The sequence below is a fragment of the Sapajus apella genome, unplaced genomic scaffold, assembly GCF_009761245.1.
Source record: "Sapajus apella isolate SASKATOON/1434 unplaced genomic scaffold, GSC_monkey_1.0 scaffold18, whole genome shotgun sequence".
Classification (NCBI taxonomy): domain Eukaryota; kingdom Metazoa; phylum Chordata; class Mammalia; order Primates; family Cebidae; genus Sapajus; species Sapajus apella.
Window position 1 is genome coordinate 8,439,935 of NW_022436958.1, and position 23,030 is coordinate 8,462,964.

The 23,030-nt window shown below is 35.9% G+C and overlaps 1 protein-coding gene across 9 annotated transcripts in view; it reads right to left on the reverse strand.

Moving 5' to 3' along the window:
- Positions 1 to 23,030, reverse strand: part of ZEB2 (zinc finger E-box binding homeobox 2) — a 135,183-nt gene that overhangs the window by 22,180 nt on the left and 89,973 nt on the right. For 7 of the 9 annotated variants that reach the window (XM_032286226.1, XM_032286228.1, XM_032286229.1 and 4 more), the window contains 2 exons: positions 22,681 to 22,938; positions 17,722 to 17,793 (listed from right to left, as the gene is read on the reverse strand). In XM_032286226.1, the coding sequence (XP_032142117.1) occupies positions 17,722 to 17,793; positions 22,681 to 22,938 (330 nt within the window). The remainder of the gene's footprint in view (positions 1 to 17,721; positions 17,794 to 22,680; positions 22,939 to 23,030) is intronic. The other 2 variants (XM_032286232.1, XM_032286233.1) reach the window with 1 other exon arrangement.

A 23,030-nucleotide genomic window follows, 5' to 3' on the forward strand; every position in this document is an offset into this window, starting at 1 on the left:
TAAGCAAGGAAGATAGTTGGATGAAATTATGATTACTTGCTTTTTTAAATGACATCTTTGGCTATAGTATGATAGGGATTGGAGGAAGAAAAAAGTAGATTCTGGGAATCCAATTAGGAGGTTCTTGTCCTAGGCCAGGCAAAAGATACCATTAAGGAATTGATGATGAAGATGAAGGAAGTGGCTGGATTTGAGAAATACCTAAGATATAAAATTCCTCAGATTCATTTGGGAAAGAATTTGGTTTCTCAAGTTGGGAGATGCTAAGATAGCTTTCCAAATCTGATGGATAGTAGGTGATATTCATCAAAGCAAAGAACACTAGAATTCTAAAAAGACTTGACACTATAAACAAATATATGGGGGACCAAATAAAAGGAAGCGGGAGATTTACACTTTGTGGACCTCTAAACTAAGGACCAATAATCCTGAATGCTATAATCTCAAATCTTTCTTTTGTGCATCTATAACTTTTGGTAAGTTTAACAAGAACAATGGTCTGATTCCCAAGACCTGTATTTCCCTCAAAAATAGATTTGGAATGTACAGTGGTGGATTAAGATTTTATACCTTGAAACTTTGCTTAAATCTTTTATTAGCTGGACTTAATAAAGAACATGGGCTTTAGATAAGATGACTCTCCTCTTACTGTACGCACAATGTCACGGATGCTTTCCGATGGATACTTTTTGGTAGTGACTGTGATGATGTCATTTGACTTGGATCACTGAGGCCCTATGGAGTACGTAGAAACTGTCAACTTGCATAAACTATTTGATCATTGTTTTGGATCATCAAAATAACTTCAGTTCTATTAAAAAAATCACCTTTTACTTTTGATGGCAAGGAAAGATAAAAGGGTCAAAACGGTGGCGCCATGATGAACTTCTTTTGAATAACTTCACTGATTTTATCAGTGACTGACTTCATTTTCAGTACTACAACAGCAGAAAGTAATGTAATAGCTTCTTTCTGAATTTGTATCTCCTTGAGGGTTGTAAAATGGTTTAAGTTAAGGGTTAAGTCATGGTGTAAGTTTTCTGGGAATATTCTCCTACTTAATGACCTTAGTGTAACCTAGTAAACATAGATGGATGTACATTTAATATCCTAATTTTATCTTGATATTTCAGCAACTATTTGAATGATCTGGCTATCTTTGCATGAATTTTCATTTGCATATGAATGTTTCCATCAGAAATGTAATCATATGCAAATTCAATTGGATTTGCATTAATAGCCTTTTGGCTTAAAAGGGAGGAAAATTCTGATTTTTCTGGATAGGCAAATAAAACTGCATCTAGATACACTACTGGTGTTTGGAGAGGCAATTCAATTGCTAGATCAAATTTGGCCATGCTAGATTTCTATGTTAAGTGTGATGGGGACAAAAAACATCAAATCATGTGCTCTCTTTAAGGATTCATCTTTGATCATCTTTGTATCCTGAGCATTGAGTATATTGCTTAGAAATTAGTAGGCTCTCAGGAATCACTTATGGGATGAATGTGGAATAAATTATGTCCTTAACACTCATCTTAGTGTAGACGCCTTTTAGTAAAAGGAAGCATAAAATAAGATACCTACAGCTGAGCTGGGGATGTAGACCTAATATTCAGGCAATTGTAGAATAATTATTTGATAAACTGGGTAGCAGTGGTCATAAATACTTGCAGAAGGTTGATACAATTCAGATAAGTATTCAAAACGGTTTCATGAAGAAGATGGCCCTCAATCATTTAAATCCATTTGCCCCATCTGGTTATTTCTTCATGCCACATAGATACGCCGTTGGTTATAGATCTCATCCATCTAGGGTCGCTTAAGTGGGCTAGAGTTGAACCTCCCAGAAACTAGGTATAACCAGCTTATATCTAATGTAGTTTTTCCATGAGGTGCAATAGGTGCTAGTAACATGTAGTTTTTCTGCCCAGCACTTCAACATTCACCTTGTCCTAAGAATGGTTCTCCATTTCTCGATTGCCAAGTTTATGGTACCCAAGGAGCTGCTGAGTTGCCATGTGATCCTGTTCCCCTAGCCACGGTTGATCTCCATTCCTCAGGTGAGCTAATCTTAGTCCTCTCTTCTCCAGATCAACTTGTTGATTGGTCCAGAAGTAGCCAATAGATCCAATTAAATTCAATAAATCCCTTCCCTATGATTTTATAGGACTTTGTTCCTGAAAAAGCATCAAGGCAGTTTTTAATTTTTTTTCACCGAGTGACTATAGCTATAGAATAAAGGAATTGTTATTTTTCATCTAGAAAAAGAAGATTTATGAAGAGCGAGAATAAAGCAGACACACAGAGAAAAGCAGACAAGATCGCATGTTCTGACAGTTCGTTTCTAACTCTTCTTGTTCCTGAGGCCAAGGTGCACCTTGGAGTGGTTCTGCTGACCACCTTCCTTAAATTCTGTGACCCAAGACGCTTCCTTTTCTTCTTGAAGGTATGTTGTATTTCAGTCTCTTAAAACTAAAATCACCCTAACAGTTATAATACTAGGACAAATGCTGGGGATTCAGTTTTGGTTATTCTCAGAATTGTTGGGAATAATGAAGTTTTGATTGTATCTGAAAGTTTGAATTTTTGTTTTTACAAAGATTATGTAATACTGTGTATTGGATACAGGAATGAGGTAGAAAAGTAGCTGAAAGGTTGTAGAATTCTTCACTGCATTTTTCTATTGTAAAATCAATCTCATTTTCCTTCTTTCTGTAATCCTCTTCACACACTGGTCTCCCTGGAAGAACTGCCAAAACACACTGACAAAAGATATTTGCATGGTATTTATGATCAAACCATAACAAAAATTCATAAGAAGCCTCAAGTAATTTAATTTCTTCCCATACCTTCTCCAGAGATTTTGCATTTAGTCCCAAAATTTACCCTAATGTCTTGCAAATATCCCAACCTTCCCTAAGGTTACATAAACTTTTCTCTATCCAAAAAAAGACTATCTAGCTTGGGCAACAAATCTTGTCTCTATAAAGAGTAAAAGAATTAGCCGGGCATGGTGGTGCACACCTGTGGTCCCTGCTACTGGGGAGGCAGAGGTAGCAGGAACACTTGAGCTTGGGAAGTCAAGGCTGCAGAGTGGTGAACGCACCACTGCACTCCGGCCTGAGTGACAGAGTGAGACACTGTCTCAAAAAAAAGAAAAAAGAAGAATATTAATTAAAAATGTTTCCTCATGACCACATGTATTTTAATATTGTTATATTGTTAGGGTGAATTTTCAGGTCCTTTCTAGTCAGGAAAGTCTCAGTTTTCTTAGCACTATATTGGCCACTCTTACTAACAATGCTTATTAATGACACTTTTATAAATATCTTTATGTCTGTGTTAGATAGATATTGATTTTTAGAGAGATAATAATAAATGTCAGTACAGACTGGTCTTAAAAATTATTGCCTAAAAAACAAGCAATGTTAACAGAACTCTAAATAAAAGAGAAATATTGGTCCCCAAGTTAGTCATCCCCCATAATCAAGTTGCTTTAGAATACTTTCTCAAAGATACTTAAAAGTGGGCTTTGCTTAGTATTTACAAGTAGTGAAATACAGCCCTGAAACTTATTCTTTCTCATGTTGTTTCCCTTTGCCATTTGTTTTCTTTATTTGTAACAAGTCTGTGTTCACAAAGGAAGACAGGTACTCTATTATCACTGGGTTAGTATCCTGCATACTTTTAATTTTCATAAAAAATTGAAAAAAATTGAATATTATGTTAAGCCATTTAAGTAAACATCAAAATAAATAAATAATTCTTTTGGGAAAGAAAATATCTTGGAAGGTACAGAGGAGTTGCAGCAAGTATATGAACAAACTGAGTAGAATCATCCATCCATCCTTCTGTTTAATAACTGTTTATTGAGTGCCTACTAGTGTCAGTGTTCCTGGAAATTAGGACATGAGTTGTTAATTTTTCTTCTACTTCTGTGATTTACACATTTGGAGGTATATACACATGATGGTTGTGATCCTGCAATATACAGATATGTGAATACATATCTATAATAGCGTGTCTCATATATATATATATATATATATATATATGAGACATGCTATTTTATATATATATATATATACACACACACACATATACTGTGTATATGTGTATATATATATATATATATATACACACACACACACACACACACATACACACACACAAAATGCTTCCCCAGTGGAATGTAATGTATGTAATGTAAATTATGTATTTATCATATAATCTGGCTTTTGCTCACATCACTATGTAAAGGCAAAGGGAACAAAAGAAGCAATTACAAATCTAGATAACTGTATTTATCAACTTTTTGAAAAACAGTCTTTTTATTAACATCTCGAATGATAAAAAAAATTATTTTAAATGTAATTATTTGTATTGAGTTTTTTAGTTTAAGGAAGCATGCATTCAGCATTTGTTGAGGTCTATAGATTCTCATGGCTACTTTGTTTAAAGTTGACTAATTAATAAACATAAGAATTTCATCATTAAAAATGCATGTATGCATTTTTGCAGAAGACTTCCAAAAGACATATTGGCACTAGATATCTAAAAACAATCGTGAGGGAAGAGGATGATCTTTTTCTCATTACACAGCTACATGGGCGGCCTTGCAGAGCCTCCAACTGGTACAGAGGCATGGGTAAAGCCAGGTCTTCAAGAGCAACAGAGAAGTTTTCTGCTCTTCCTGGGAATTAGTACAGCATCTTGGCCATTCTCTCCACCCCTGTTCTGACATGGCTTTCTCCAGGGAACACATGTTCAGATGCCAAAGAGAGTTTCTCATGTAAAACAGCTTCAGGAGAGTGAGGTGAAGAGTGGACAGGGAATGGGAATCTGTAGTAGTCTGCAGTATCAAATATGTCCCTAAACAGCAGGAGGTCTTACATTAGGGGATTTTGAATATCAAGATGTAGAGACTGCTAACACTCAGACAATTCTGATTGCTGTGTATTAGTACAGAATGACAGAGTCCATTACTTTTTAAAAATTCCCAAGAGAGACAATATGCACTTGTCTTTCACATTACTATGTAACCTAAAAATTTGGAACTGGTATATTACCAAAAAGACAGAGTAGCTTATTATATTTTAGAGGAGTTGATTTAGTAAGTGGTTTTGCCCAGCAATTCAATGCTTTTTCCTTATGCTTTTTGTAGAGACAGGTCAAATGCTCGGGACAGTCAGTGATTTTCGAAAGTTAGTGGCATCAGTATTATCTGGGGGCTTGCTTGAAATGCAAATTATTGGGGCCCATCCAAACCTATGGAACCAGAAATCTGTGTTTTAACAAGTCTTTCAGGAAATTCTGACCCTTGTCCAATTTCAGAACCACTACTTTATAAATTCAATCCTCTGCCTCACATGGCTAAATAAGACATTCGTAACATAATTTTTAAAGAAGCACAATCAGTCCCGTATTCTTATTATCAGGTAACTTTCCTGACTATCTCAGCCTGAGTTCACACAGTCTTCCTTCTTCACTTACAGAATGTCATCTGTGTGTCTCAATCATTGAACTGATCACATCCCATCATAATCTTTCTCTTACGTGCCTGTGAACTGATAGAGGAATGAACCATAGGTTATTCAGCTTTGTGTCACCAGCACTTAGCATAGTGCCTGGGTCACAGTTATTATGCAATAATTGAATGATTAGGAAAGGTTCAGGGTCCTTGGACTCTTCATTTTGGCTCAGTTATTTCATGTTTTTGAATTTCAATTGCCTCATCTATAAAATGAGCCAGGGTGTGCTTTCTGGGGTATCCTCAAGGTTCCAGAGTTCCATAATTTCAATTAATTAATTACCTTAATCAATTTGCCTTTTATTCACTGGATAGGCCTAGAGAATTTTATCTGTATTCTTTTCAATTAAAAACTCAAAATAACACAGCTTTCTTATGGGGGAACCAAATATGCAAATTAAGAGAAAATATTTTGGAGGTGTCTGGAAACCCCAGACAACATCACAAGCAAAACAGTGCTTATTAAATATTTGTTGAATGAATGAAGGGACCATTCAAGAAGCTTGAAATATCAGTTATTTCTTGTGGGAACACTTGCTGTGAAGCAAAGATAGCTGCTCCTAATCGCAAACAAAGCTAATAAAACCACCGCATTCATTAGCCAGGAAGTGAACAGGCTCTTCTTGGTGTTCATTGATTATAGTCTGAAAATCACCCCCCTTCTCACCTGCCAAGCACTACTTCTATTTTTCTCTCCTCTGAACCTCTTTCTCCACCTTATTTTTAAAAACTCAATGTATGAAGTTAACTAAGAAATTAAAAAATAATGACTTCCATGACAGATGTCTGACTGGTGGACAAAACTCTTTCAACCTATAAAAATGTGACAGATATAACCAAGAAGAAAATGACATGCTTTATAATAGTATGACTCCCTCCTTGTTAAGTATTTAGGTACTAATTGAATTATCTGATAAACTGATTTTGTACAATTGATTTAACACTATATATCCACTCAAATCTTGCAGAGAAATACATTATAATCAAACTTGTATCACTTCTGTTACTCATATAAGAAAGCTAATTAATTTAAAAGTTTTAATTTAAACTCCATGTAAGAAGAATAGGAGAAATTGAGAACTATTAAGCCAAGAGGATAACAAAGGTCAAAAAAATGTTCTTATTCTTTCCCCTACTTTCCCCTATGCTAACGATGTGATGCACAGAATTGATGGTTAAAGAGGCTTAATTGCTTGCTAGGCTGCCAAAGTTATCACTAGTATGACCAGTTTAGGGGAGTTACACCTGGCACCACTGTATTTGTTGCTCAGGCAAGATTTTCAATCTAGATATGGATCTTTACTTGGGATTCAGTTGCTGTGGAGACACCCAAAGGATCCTGTAACCTTTGACCTAACTGGCATTTCTATTCAATACTTGAAACAGTGCATCTCTGATCCCACCACTTCCCATTCTGGCTTATACTCTGCTATTGTTCTCATGTATTTTGTGAGATATGAACAGGACTGGCCATATGGTTGGTGGGGCCCAGTGTAAAATAAAAATGTAGGGCCCCCACTCAAAAATTGTTAAGAGCTTCAAGACAGCAACTGCAGAGCCAACCAAGCAGCTCTTCTCCGTGCTGGGCCCTGTGCGACTGTGCTGCTCCCAGACCCAGGAAGTTGGCCCTGCGTATGTTACCGTGACACAGGTCCCCGGAGAGCCTCCCATCCCATGACAGCTAGTGTGGTCTGGTATTTTTGTTTTTTGTTCATGCTTCCAGTAAAATTCCATTAGAAGAAAGGGCAGGGTGGGGTGGAGTCCAAAATTTCTAGCCTAATTTCCTCATTTAACAGATGTTACAACTAAGGTACAGTGAGGTTAGTGATTAATACAAAGTTACACAACTAATTTCTGGAAGAGCTGTATGTAGGATTTATGTATCCTGACTCTTCACCCACTGCTCTTTCTACATACCATGACTCAACATGAGAGAAAGAGAGAACAAAATAGAGAACCTCATCTTTTTAGTTTTTCATCATGCCTGACTTGATACCATTTGAACAGACCCTACATACTGAAAACATCACATTGACATTATAAGCAATTCTAAACAGCAACATTAATATACCATACAATTAATATGGGGAAAGTCAGTTAAAATGCCTGCTTCAGTGTGTGTGTGTGTGTGTCTGTGTGAGTCTGTATAAAATTTTTACTTTTTTTCTCCCTTTTTTTTTATGTTCCCACTCCTCTGAATCCTAGACACTTATTTTATTCTTACTTTTTTTTTTTACTGGGTAATCCAGAGCTGGGTCTAGTGGGGCAAAGAGAACATACAAAAGTTCTTCAAATTCTCTGTTCAAGATGCTTATTTAAAATTTCCACTTAATATTTAAGAATTGCATTTCCTAATTGGACCATTTCAAATGTGCAATCAAGTTTCCAAAGCCACTCAATAAGGAATAACTTTCCATAGCACCTTGCAAAGGCGAATTTTTATTAGGTAATATTTTAACATCTGTTAAAATAGCAGGTGTTAGTTATTAGTTAGCAGATATTACATATTTTGTGGTTATAGTAAACAAGAAATGCCTCAAGCTGAACTTCGGACTAGAGACCAGAAAAGAACTTTATCCATAGTTCCTTTTGCTTTCCCATTTCACATTACTTGTTTTTCTACCCCCATGCTTAATGATATCCTCTTACATGTGCTCCACTTCTTCAGACTAAATGAAACTGTGTCATCTCCTGAGAATATCCCATTCCTCACAGACCTTTCCCACAGGGCCATCCCTGTTTTCATCTGTCTTGACACAGAGAACAAAGAGGAAGCGTCAACAAACTCCTTAATTCATGGTACTGCTTCCAATCAATGTTCCTGTTTCGTCAATTCACTCATCATTTATTTGTTTGTTTGTTTACTTATTAATTCAACAAATACCCTGGTTACAAACCATGAACACTACATAAACCACTACATCATCTGAGAGGGACTATGGAGAAGAGCAAACCTAAGCCCTACCCTCAGAAAGCTTCCATTCTGTAGCTGTAATGTTTTGAAGTCAAAAGTCATCCATTTTCACCATCATGTTTTAAGACATTGCCTGTACAATACAAGCAAAATGACGCCTGTCCTGTAATTACATTTCCCTTAGGATGCCATTGCATTCTGGGAAATTTCATCACTTAATAGGTAGTCCATGTAGAACCTGGCTTCATAGTGCTTAGGCTTTCTCTAGTCCAGCAACATGGATGGTCACACTTGGTCCTGGGCTAACCCTGGGACAAGAACCAGAAGTACACATTGAAACGTGTACTTCAATGTGACAATCAGGCCCTGACAAGTTCCCTAGTCCATTTTACCCATTCTGATTTTATTTACCTCAGTTCACCTTGGAACTTGAAATCATCACTTTCATCTCTGTCCCTTATATGTGTATCATTCTTACCCTGCTGAACTAAGATCCAGTCCAATTTCTTTGCTCCTAGAGTATCAAATATATCTTTTAAAAAATCTGAAATAATAGTATAGTCTTGTTGCAGACTATGTTTTCAAAATGGGATATTCCTTCCAAATAATTGAATCTCCATGCAATGCCCATAACAATTACTCTACACGTCCACTTCTCAAGATTCCAACTCTATTGCTGTTCCCTTACTGCCGACTGCTAGTCTCTTTCTTACTGACTTCAAAGAGAGCAACCCATGAGGTGTGCCTTCCCTGGACCATCTTAAATAGACTACATTCTCTCTATCATCAGTCTGTCTTCTTCTGATCTTACTGCTAAAAAACCCATTATTTGGCTGTCATCTAAAGTTATTCTCTTATAACTCATTTGATAACTCACTCCATCTTTCACCCAGTCTCCTGTCACATCTCAGCCTTTCCCTCTTTCTGTCTTGTGCACAGAGGCATACCCAACAAGTCTTTGTCCTGAAGAAACTTTTCCCTGAAATTTGCCATTTCTTTAAGGTACCTCTCTTGTCTTGTCTCCAATATTTGACCCTACACTGTTAGAAACCCTCTACAATACGGAACACTTTGCATTTGAACCTACATAGCTTGCTATATTTCAAATAAAATATCTTAATCCAGATGATATTATAATCAATAATACTAATGGCTAGAAATGATAGAGCATTTATTATGCTCTAACATTGTATTAAACATGTTACACACATTTCTTTTTCATCAACCATTGTTTCATTCACCCAGTTGAATGTAAGTCCTTAATGACAGTGACTATTCTTTTCTCAATGTATCTTTCATGATGACTAACAAAATGCCGTGCACTTAGTAGGATCTCAGTAAGTGACCGTTGAGTCAAATAACTAATGAGGCTATAATTATTTGTTTTTAAATTTTCTCTTCCTGTCATTATGAATTTGTTTTTTTTGTCAGCACCACAAAATTTTATGTTCCTCAATGGCAGGAACTTACTCCGCTATTTCCCTAAAGTTTCTTTCTCAAGCCTCAGTTCAAATTCTACATACAACAAACTCTCTGCATGTATATATTTTAGTGATTGTTAACAATGGGCAAATGCTTTTGTTTTTTGTTTATTGGTTGTTACCCAGGGTAAGAAGAAAAAATATATATGATTTTTCTCCACTTCCATGAGAACAACTTTTTAGATTCCATGTATGAGAGAGGTCATGTGGTATTTGTGTTTTCTGTGCCTGGCTTATTTCATTTAGCATAATGCCCTCCAGGTTTATCCACGTTGCTGCAAATGACATGATTACATTCTTTTTTATGGCTGAATAGTATTCCATTGGGAATATATACCATTCATTATCCATTCATCTGTTGATGGACATTTAGGCTAATTCTAGAAGATGAGGAGAGTAGGGGGAAGGGTGAATAGTGAAAGTTTGGTCAATGAGTGCAAAACTACAGTTAGATAGGAGAAATAGTTATATTGGTCTATTATATGACTGGAGCTCACAATAATGTAGTGTGTATTTCAGAGTAGCTAGAAGAGGGGTTTTCAAATGTCCTTATCACAAAGAAATGATAAGTGTTTAAGGAGATATATGCTAATAATCTTGATGTAATCATTAAACAAATTATACATGTATCAAAACATCATGGTGCACCCCACAAATATTTATATGTAGAACTGTTACGTGTCAATCATAAATTTTTAAAAAGAATATGATTCCTGATGTAAGTCAGTTGTCGAAGAAAGGAAAAGTCTGACAGCTTTCATCATTATTGCACGTTAATCATTATAAATACTACTAAATCCTCCTCTTACACAGTTAAAGAAGGGATGCTAAATAAAGATGAAATCAGACGTAAAACGAAACTAGCTCTTAACCTTCATATTTTAACCTCAAATGCCAGAGTACTGAAAATAATTTGTACTACAACTTGTCTGTGTTTCTTCCAGAATGTCAAAAGAACTTAATTGGCAAAGGCCCTCAAAATTGGTTAGTTCTTCCATTACAAATTTGTTAAATATTGTATTTTTGTTTTCTAGAGAAGAAGGTAAGGAGGAGCAGTGTGAATGGAGAAGACAGTTTACAATGTATTCATTTCTTAATGAACAAAAATAGTTTGAAGTTTATTAGTAGATGCAAACAAACAAACTGGCAGAACAAAACAGGATCAGCATCTAGTCTATGTTAGTTGTTGTACTGAGTGCTTTAAAAATGACATGCCATGAGAATGATACAATGAACTTTGGGGAAATGGTAGGAGGGTGATGAGGGATAAAAAACTACACATTGGGCATGGTGTACACTGCTTGGGTGATGGGTGCACTAAATCTCAGAAAACACCACTAAGGAACTTATTCATGTAACCAAACAACACTTGTTTCCCAAAACCTATTCAAATAAAAAAAGAAAGAGAAAGAAAATAAAAATAAAGTTAAAAAAATCGCTTTTACACTGTTGGTGGCAGTGTAAATTAGTGCAACCCTTGTGGAAGGCAGTATGACGATTCCTCAAGGATCCAGAAGTAGAAATACCATTTGACCCAGCAATCCTATTACTGGGTATATACCCAAAGGATTATAAATCTTTCTATTATAAAGACATCTGCACAAGTATGTTCATTGTGGCACTGTTTACAACAGAAAAGACTTGGAACCAAACGAAATGCACATCAAGGATAGACTGGATAAAGAAAATATGGTACATATACACCATGGAATACTAGGCAGACATAAAAAAGGACAAGTTCATGTCCTTTGCAGGAACATGGATGAATTGGGAAACCATCATTCTCAGCAAACTGACACAAGAGCAGAAAGCCAAACATCGCATGTTCTCACTCATAAGTGGGTGCTGAACAATGAGAACACATGGTCACAAGGAGGGGAACATCACACACTGGGGTCTGTTGAGGGGTGGGGGGCTAGGGGAGGGATAGCAGGGGGTGGGGAGATCGGGAGGGATAACATTAGGAGAAACACCTAATGTAGGTGACGGGGGGAGGGAGGCAGCAAACCACCATGGCATGTGTACACCTATGTAACAGTCCTGCAAGATCTGCACATGTACCCTAGAACCCAAAGTATAATAAAAAAATAAAAAGTTTCTTAATGTAAAAAATAAATAAATAAATAAAAATGACATGCTATTTGATCCCTACAGTGAGGCCTTGTACATAGGGAATCATGACTTCCACTTTATTGATGTAGAAATGAAGGCTTATCAATTACATACTCAAGTTAATGTAACTAGTAATTGGTAGAGATAAAATTCAAATGTAGGTTACTGGTCTCTAGAATCTGGAGACTTCCAAAACAATTGCCTCTTATAAGCAAGACAATTTGTGTATTATTCTTAGAATACTGGAAACAAGTTTGGTCACTATAGTTAGAGTTGATACAGTTAGTTCTTGGACAAGAATTTCACTGTGTTGTGTAAGATTAAGAACTGATGCCTAAATTGGCCTTGCCCAGTTTCTGGATGTAAGGTACTTTTCCCCCACTTAGCAAAGGAAGTGCAGGTGCAGGTGGTTATTAATAGCCCTTTATAACTAGAAGTACTGGATTGTCTGAGTTAATATAACTTTCACACATTCAAAGAGGAAAACATCAGGGCCCTATTTGGATCTTGATATGCATGTGGAACTGCATTAATGCTAATAATCACCATGCACCTAAGACAGCTCCTTGTTACTACTAGCATGTAGGCAAACTCATATTTACAGTGCTTCCAAGTTTTTCCGTTTCTCTACTCTTCTTAGAAAATGTTTTTTTCACACATTCTTAAAAATTTTACCTAATAAGTCCATTTTAAATTTAAATCCTATTAATATCTGAAAGTTGTAGGGTTCTTTGTTAAAAGGTATTCTTTATCTTAGGTGTGAAAGCATTAAAATCTTCTATCTTTTTAAAAAAACATTAAAACCAGTGAACTTATGCAGTGTGGAAAGTTATTAATATAAATCCAGGTTTGCACTGCTTTGTGTTATAAATCAATTTTGCCATTCAGTTTATCTAACTTTATTGCTTAAAAAAAAATGTAGTGATGCTCTAGGCTATTCTTCCTTGCCTTTAACAAGGCAAAAATCCTTCAGGGACTTTTAGATCCTGGTTTCACTCTCTAAAGAAACTGACTTAGTCTCCCTCACAGAGAATATTTTCCCTAATATGGCTTCCTGTATCAGAATCCATTTCTTCTCCACCAAATATTCATTTGTTGATTCATTCATTCATTTCATCAAACATAATATCTAACATGTGTGCTCCCTGCTATATAACTGGGTATGTTGAGGCAAAATGGAATAGTTTTTTCCTCAGGGCAAATATTTTTTAGTCACTTACTAATGTCAACATATACATTCTTATTATTACTATTTTTGAGATAGGGTCTTGTTCTGTTACTATTTTTGGGATAGGGTCTTGCTCTGTCACCCAGGCTGGAGTGTAGGAGATTATGGCTCACTGCAGCCTCCAATCCCTGGACTGAAGTCATCCTTCCACCTCAACCTCCTGAGTAGCTGAGAGTATGGGCCAGACCACCACACCTGGCTTCATTATTTATTTAATTACCTCAACAATTCTATGAGGTAGATACCAGGATAATCCACTCTCATTTTTCAGCTGAAGAAACCTCTTGTCTTCATGAAATCGACTAGATGAAATAAGGGCAAACAATACAAAGAGGAACAATTAAACATGCTGAAGTTAGCGGTGTGCACCTTAGGGCTGTGGATTTCAGAAAAGGAAGAGATTGCTGTCGTTTGGAGTGTTCAGGGATGACCTCATTATGGAAATGGGATATGATGTAGACCTGAAGAACAGAAGGATGGGGAGAATTTGGATGACTGGAAGAAAGGAGCTGGGGGATTAGGGACTGAAGGGATAGCATGGGCAGAGATTCAGAGGTTGGTATAAGTGTGGTTCTTTTTTGCTATCACCAAGGGATTTGGTCTGACAAGAATGGAGCACTGGTGTTATAAAATGGATAACACTAATTATCAGACTGAAGAATGTCCTGTAGGTACTAAGGGGAAATTCAGGATTCTAAGAAGGGAATCTGAACATTGAGGAAACAGTTCTAGGAGAGATTTGGGACATGAGGAGGACATGAGGGCCAGAGAACAGTCAAATGTAACTAAGGCTTTCAAGTTTGGATGACTGGAATCGTGGGAGATGGAGACATCTGGTTGGTTACTTCGGGCCAGGGGTAAAAAATATGGCAACCTAAAAATACAAAAGGGAAGTGCAAGTGCTGTTTGTCTCCCGTTCACTTACTCATTTCTTCAAAAACACTTTGTGATTGAGACCATTCCAGGATCTGTGGCAATAGAGGAGCCCAAACCCCACAGGTTCACTGGAGGAAGACACTCTAGTGTGGGATGGCTAGAGAAGAAGGGCAGCCAATAGCAGGATCTTGATGAGTAGGATGTGGGAGCAGAGGAAGATGGTATTTTAGATGTAATTTCAACCAGAAAATATGTATTATTTCAATTCCACATGTATTTACTGTAGCATCCAAAGAGATGCCAGGGAGAAGAAAATGGTAAACTTGTAGCTAGGAAGAAAGATATGTACTTATTCTCTAAAAGGGCAGAGTTGTAAGCTGAAGATCACTAGTAAATTTCTAATTAACTAAGTCCAGTATATTTGCTCAACTTTCTTTTAAGGGTAATTACTTGAAGCTTTTAATTGAGCTCTTACCTTTACGAAATTCCCTTTCTTTGCTTCTGAATGTTTAATTTTTTTCTCTTGTCTTATAACCTTTTTTTCTTTCAATGAATTTGATTTTCTTCCCCACCCACAAGGACCCCTGGCCTCAGCTTTCTACTTGCTTCAACAAACACACTCAGTTGTAAATCTCAGAGTCCTATGATGTCTAACACCATCTGAGTATATTTGCATAACTCTCAAATCTCTATCTCCAGCCCTAACTTCTTAGGTTTCAATTCCTCATTTCCAAAGGACATTCCCATATTCCCATATCTATATATCTTTTATATGAAAATACTTATGTCCAAAGTCTGGTTCAAGATCTTCTCAAAATTAGATCCTTCTGTAAATCTAGAAATAGCAAGTACTGCTATATTCTAAACATGTAGATCTGTAATTCTGAAGCCATTTTGCCTCTATCATTCAGAGAATCAATTACTTATTAAGAAGTGATGTTGCTAATTTCATCACTGTCTCCACCTTAGGACAAGATTTTTATCACTTCACACCTGGATAACTACAGCGACTTTCAGTTGGTCTCTCAGAGTCTGGTTTTCACCCACAAAAATCATGGTAGCATAACATGACCCAGACTCTTCTGTCTGGTGCTTTATATTCTCCACCATCTGGCTTCAACTTAAATGTCCAGCTTTATTTCCCATAAATTGCCTCCTAGGACTCACTGATTCAGCCAAAACCCTTTACTCACTATCCTCTGAATAGATGTCACACTTTCCCTTCTTGGCTTACAGACTCCTCTTTAGCTAGAAAGCCCTTCTTCACTCCTCCATGACTATTGAAAATGTATTTAGTTTGAATTCTACCTCCTTCACAAAACCTGATGTGAATGCCTAGTCCATAGACTCTCTCTTACTTCTGAAATTCAAATAATTATGGGCCAGGTGCAGTCACTCATGCCCGTAATCCCAGCCCTTTGGGAGGCTGAGGTGGGCGGATCACCTGAGGTCAGGAGTTCAAGACCAGCCTGGCCAACATGGCAAAACCCCATTTCTACTAAAAATACAAAAATTAGCTGGGCTTAGAGATGCATGCCTATAATCCCAGTTACCAGGGAGGTTGAGGCAGGAGAATAGCTTGAACCTGGGAGGCAGAGGTTGCAGTGAGCTGAGATTGTGCCACTGCACCCCAGCCTGGGTTAGAGTGAAATTCTGTATCAAGCAAAACAAAACAAATCAAAACAACAACAACAACAACAAAAAAACAAATAATTATGGCTCCTACCATTTGTTGTAGATTTATCATACATTTTCACTTATTGTTCACCATTATTTTTTTCAGGTATATTAGTCTCATCTTCCAAATTAAATGATAACCATGTTTTAGTCTTCCTGACCCATCTTCCACCACACATGCACACAACAGTGACTATATAGAGTACCCTCAATGAATACTTATTGATTTATTTATTGACTGAATACACATGAACTACAAGGTACAGCAGGTATTATGAAGAAAAAGGGGTCTTTTAAGCCTGGTGAAAGGACATTCAGGGTTGATTTTTAAACCTTCTGAATAGAAGCAATTTTTATTAACCTCACTTTAAGCTCTAGGTGTATACAACAGCTAGTAAATTGTTACTTTGTGGGGTAAGTTTTCTCTTGTGACACTTTAAGTGCTTATAAGGGTAATAAAAATCAGCTTTTATTTATGCTGAAGGCTGAAATTTAACATTTATCTTGAAAAGGAACTCAAAGCCATTTTTGATCCCATGAGTTGGGACATTATAGAAAGTATCTAATTCATGGTATTATTAAAATGTTTTAACATGAAGTTATTTTATCTTGTTTCTATTTTTACATGGTGATTAATACCCGTGTAACACAGAATATTAAAACGAAGTATTCTTATCAAGAAATTAGTTCAGTTTATTCATTTGCAGTTGTGGAAACTGAGTTCCAAAGAGGAAGACCGACTTGCCCAAGGGTACAATCTAGTCATTGTCAGGCTGTGTGTAAAAATTAGGCTTGTTGGTGCTTGATTCCATACTTTTTCTAGAATAATATATTGCAAAGTTTTATTTTTGTACCTTAAATTGACATTATTCGAATAAATACAGTGACAATAGGTTTTTATTATTTCCCTTATTTTATACCGAGGAAAGTAAATGTATGCTTTTAAGTTATTAATAAGCTCATTTTAAACAGAAACAGAACACGAGCAGTTTATTATGATGTGTATCAACATAACGGTTGATATAAATATCATCTTAGCTTTTTGAATTTTATAAATCTTCAAGTTTTTTTTTTCATGGATGAGTTGAGTACAAGCAGTTACGTGATTTTTTGTTTTGTTTTCTTTTGAAAGATAATTTTATAGTGGACACTATGCTAATATTTATGATGGTAGTATAGAGGACTGTTTGAAACACCAAAAAAAAAAGAAAAAAAAAGTCTTATCTAGAAAAAGAGAGATAAACATGTAAATTTGTGTTGAGAATGTGAGAGAAGATGCCATTCAGTGTTTGGGAAAAAACATGGAATAACTGTAATGTTTTAGTTTCATTAAAAATAAGTAAATTTGTCAATTCTTCTCTAAAGCTTCTGCCTGAAAAAAATTATTTAGAAGGGTTCAAGGATGCAGAGGATTATAAGTAAAAGAAGAATTAAAAGGAACTCAGATGATTAATTATGTTCATGGAAATTTGTCTTTCTAAAAAAAATTTTATAATCTAAATTACACTATATCATTTGAATTCTCAATGACTGATATCAAGCGGTGGCTAGTAGAGGTATATCATATCCTAATTAAAAAAATTTTTTTGCAGTCTTTTAAAATAAGAATACTACTAGAAATTTACCCAAGTCATGCAATGACTTAAGGATCCTTTCATAGAATTAAGCATTCCTGAGCTTCACAGGCAAATTAGTGGTAAGAGAATGAAAGACATATTTGCTTAGTAAAATACCAAAATATAAGAAATTTTTATCTGAAACAAAACCAGAGACCTATAAAGTCTGACTTACTTGTTAAGTCACAGAGATACAAATGGATGGGTCAGTGCTTCTTTCCCTGCCTCACTAAACTCACATGACACAGGACAAATATGGTCTGAGCGTGGCAAACATAACTCACCTGTACCATTGTTAATTGTGGTCTGGATCGTGGCTTCTGGCCCCATAGTGTCATAGTCTTCCTTCATTTCTTCTGTGGGGGAAAATTATCTTTAGCATTTGAGAATTGTAGAAAGGCTTACTATACTAAGCATGCCAAGCACAGGAACAAGGAAGATTCTTTTAAAGGAAACAGAGAAAAGGCTTGTTGTAAACCTCTAAACAATAGCTTTGTTCAGGCAATTGAATGAATCCAATAGTGCTAGCTGCACAAGAACTTATTTACTTTAAGCATTACTGCAAGCTGTGAAAAACAGAAGTGCTTATTTGGAGCAAACGAAGGGCTTTTCTTCTGGTGGCAGTTCTAGTGACAAACGGGGGAAAGATATTATTTTTTCAATAAGAGTCAAAGCAACTAAGTATTTGTACTCATGAAGAGGCATGCTGGCTGCTATGCCCCTGGAAACTCTGGATGCTTAATGGCAAGTCAGAATTTCACATTTTGTTTTCATGCTTTTCTTTCCCCATAAGATGGCTATGATGGTGCTAATCTATGCAAGCATACTTTTTGAAAACCTAATTCTACATATCAAAACTTGAAATGTGCAGTTTGTACAACAAACATCCCAGAGGTATCATCAATACCTGTTTCCCTGTTTGATAAAACGTATCTGCCCTAGTCCTATCCCAACCACTCCATAAATATCTTCTTCTCATCATCATTTATGCCCCAGTAGGTAATCATAATCATTTCCTAGGGAAACATATAACAACAGCTCAATGTTCTGATGAAGGTGAATATATAATGTTGAAGTTAAAAATTCATAAACAATTCAAGTTCATTGTCAAAAATTGCAGTATTTTAAAATAAGGGAGAATTTGAAAAATAGGGGAACGCTCCAATTTTCTGCCTACCAGATTGTGGAGGATGTAGGAGGACAGAACAGGATGGCTGACAGTTAAAAACTTCTTAAGTGAGTAAATTAAATGTGAAGTTTAAAAAATTGTATTTTTACTATGACAATACTAATGAAACCAAACATGCTCGAGGATGACTATCTCTCTGTGATAATCATTTTACTTGAAACAAGGGAAACTTTGTAAATAGGACTCTACAAATTCCCAAATTTGTCCTGGTCATTCTTTGCCTATCATATTCTAATCTACTTTCATGAAAAACAGGTTCTAGAAAATGTTATTGCCAAAATAAAATATATATATTTTACAAGCAGTGCAGCAAATCTGTTTATGGCATCAGAACCGAAAAATCATGACACTCTTAAGGTAAAATACACAGATATACATAGATGCTAATTTAATGCCACTCTTCATAATAATCAGATAATTTGAATGATATTTGTTTAAGCTGTACAACCACTTTAGATTCATTCCTGAGCAAGGAATTTTCCTTTATTTAAAAAATATTTTCAGAGGGACATTTGACATTAAACATTTAGAAATTTAATATATAGCAAGATGGTATTGTCAATTGTAATCATCGATCATTTGAAAGTCTCCCTCGTCTGATATTTTTATCAGTCTCTGCAAGGAATTAAGTTAAGGTATTTCTGAGAAGTTCAGTACTAGATATAAATATAGCTTTTGTGTCTTTCTTCCTTGCTCATCTCATGTGATTTCTGGTAGCCAAGAGTCACAAGAATCATAAGTTTTCCATCTGAGAGCACATCAAGTCACTGAGGGGAAAACAGTTAACAGCATTTTTTTTTTTGCATAATAGTGGTAATGTTCAAGATTTCTGCTGCACTTCCTTCCTCATTGTCATTTTCTTATGAAAAAGTAAAGAGAAGTTACAGTAGTTGGTTGCTTCCCAAATTAATAAACGCTGGGTATACAAATGTGTAGTCAGCACATTGTATAAATTGCATTTTGTAGTATTATTTAGTTATAACCCTTTTAATCCAAAGACTGTGCAACTGAGATCTTTCAGAGATGTTGGATGAGATGGTGTCACTTTTACCTAGAATGTACTTTGCTTTGATTCACTGAGCATCAATCTTTTTCTTTTTTGAATATCAGGTTCAATGTATTAAAATGAAACACTAAGCCTTTTCAGGTATGCATTTGAAATATTATGTATATGCCTATTTAATTAAGTTTCAAGTGAATTCCATATTCAGAAGGACACAGTGATACACTGTTTAGGAATTAAAGGCAATCTGGCTGTCTTTCTGCCTTACATCTAACCTTAAACATTCTCTAAGACACCTCTGACTCAGCACACTGTGTCTAAAACCACATAGTATATTTATTTTTAAAACACTTGTAAAAGTTTGCATCTTCCAGTCACCTCTGGGACAAAGGTTTGTAAAAATAAAGAGCACTTTCTTCCTTAAGATGAAGAATCCTTGAATAAGCAGAAAGAGGCCAAGATGCAGGTGATTTATTTAAGTCTGTGTCAATGATAATGATGTCATGGTTTCCAGCACACTGTGTCCACCCCATTGTGGGACGAAAGAATGTCAAGGACAATTCCAAACACAAAACTTTGATTGTGCTGGAACCGGAAAGGCACAGTAAGAACTCCACTGCGCTCTTCAGTTCAAAACCTGCATCCTGCAGACAAACTCCAGAAAGCATGGGAGAAAGAGCAAAGGAGAGAGCGCTTATCTCAGAGTTAAGCTATGTGCTGAGGTATGACTGTAGACAGCCAGGCACCGGGGATAAAACACTACTAAATAAAACTGCACCAGAATTAGAGTTATTGTCTATATTGTGTGTTTTGAACAATAAATAAGAAAAATATTTTATCAGAAGAAAAATGTGTTATCTCGAGTCAGGATAAACAATGAGTAGCTTTTTAAGACCAATTTCTTTTCATTAGACATCAAGGCACCACATCAGAGCACTTTTAGAACAATAAAAAAAAAAGAACAATAAATCATTACTAATCATTAGAACTAGACAGGTAATAGCCGGGTAACTTTCTTGGTCCAAATAGCCAAATGAGATTAGGGATTTACATTTTATTTAATTATTGTGACTCCAGAATGCTAGTTTATTTACCATAAAGGTAAGAGCAAAGAACAGCCTGTTCATTTGTATCACAGGCACCATTAACTGCAGGTGATAACAGGGTCTGCAATGCATTCATATGGATTACTGTATATTAGAACATGTAGAATTATGATCCATGACCAATGCAAAAAGCTGCCACAATCACAAACTACTACAGCTCGACATTGCTGTTTGGCTGTTTTTCAACTATTGATCTTAAATTTTTTTAATTAAACTTTTTTTAAAGAAGTTTGGAGGATACATTTGTTACATCGTTATTAATTATTCCTCTAAGGGTGGAAATTCTAGTAATTGGTCCTTACCCTTGATTTCTAGATATTAAAATTTAAAGCATCAGAACATTCATTCTTATAGCCCTGCATATCTAGTTCATTAACAAATATGAATAGCTAACACCAGCTCATTTAAATAGTATGTCTTACATGAGTTCTCGCCACACTCTGTTTCTGTCACACTGCTCCCAAGAATCATTGGCTCTTATTATACATGTAAATGGCTATCATAAAAATAAAAATTTCATTTAAGATTGTTAATGACTTCTGCAGCAGTCAGACTTCCTTTAATGATCATCCTCTGCCCCTAATTAAACGTATTTATCTTTCAAGCATCTTTGGCTGAGTTCTCCCTCATAGTTGAAAATCTAAAACCTTAAGTCTTAATGGATATAACGATAAATGTTTATGTGTGGGATTGCTGAGATTCGAGAAACCTTCACCGAAAGCAAAATTGGAAACGGAAAGAGTAGAAAACTTGGCACAGTATGTTAGGAAAACGAAAAACAAATACACTGTACTCAAATTGCCATCCGTCTTTTTTCTTTTTCTTCCTTTTCAGATTTAATTTTCTTTCGTAGTGGAAGTGCTTTTATTATCCTCCTTCCAGTATACCAAACAATTACTCTGCCTATGTTTGATGGTTTATAGTCTGCAACATTCCAATAGCACATAGGTAGACTCCTTCTTAGCCACTTCACCTATTTATAAAAATGCTTTTGTCGCTTATATTGACAAAGAAAAAACAAGGTGGGGCAAACAATGATAGCTCCCAGTGGATCCTGGGAATAGAGATGAAGGTGACATGAAGGTCTGAATTAGAGAGGTCATTTAAACAAATTTTCCAGGCCACTTTACCCAGTAGAGATGAGCAGAGGAAGTTTACAGGAATAAGATTTCTTGTATTTTGTTAAACATTTCATACTGTAGTGATTTTCTGTCATAAGTGAATTTTAGACCAAGACATTTCCATTTGCACAGTGTCATCAGAAGTTTTAGTTTGAACATAATTTACCTTAGTTTTATTGTAGTTGGCCTGGGACCATTTTTACCTCCCTTGAGAGTCTCACCAAACAGCAGGAATCATTATCAAGTACTTAGCTGATAAATAATAAGAAAGCTACCTGACCAGGTAAAAGTGTGAAATCACATTCACACTTAACAAAAGGGAATGATTAAATGGTTGAATTCCAATAGGAGGTGTCAGACAGACACTGAACTACACTAAACTGACAGTTATTTGGTTTGAAATGCTACATAATTTCTACACAAAATATTTATATATATATATATATATATATATATATATATATGTTGTGAGTTTTTACATTTGCTTCCATTTCCTACCATGAAAGTATAGATCTTGATCATGTTACATAATTTGCACATTGCAAATGTGGTGCAAATACCTCATGTTATGTGTTGAAAGTGTGGTTCATATTCGACTTGCATCAAAACTGAAATATAATCCCTTCCTAAGATGTAACTGTTGTAATGCGATAACATCACTATCACTTCGTAATCTGTCACCAGCTTTGGTATCTCTATTCTGCAAGGGTGCAATGGGAAGAAATATTTTAATTATTTGGTTGTGGGCGATCTACTAGGTGGAACGGATTAGTTGAAGATGTGAAGATGGTACAGGAAGAGGCCAAGTGATTTTAGACACTTACCTGGACCATCTACAGGGGCTTGGAGAATCTCGTTGTTGTGCCAGGGGTGTTCCACTCCACCCTCCCTTATTTCATCTTCCTCTTCCTCTCTTGGCAACAGAGCTTGGCTCACGTGTGGGGAGGACTCATGGTTGGGCACGCTAGCTGGATTTGTCTCCTGGTCCAGAGGGTTGGCAATACCGTCATCCTCAGCAATATGAAGCTTGTCCTCCTCATCTGTTTCAGAACCTGTGTCCACTACATTGTCATAGTTCACCACTGCAGAAGAAGCACAAAACACTCTCTAAACACTCTGTTGAGAAATATCAGCCACCTCTAATTGTTTAGTTAAATGGAAAACGATTAATATT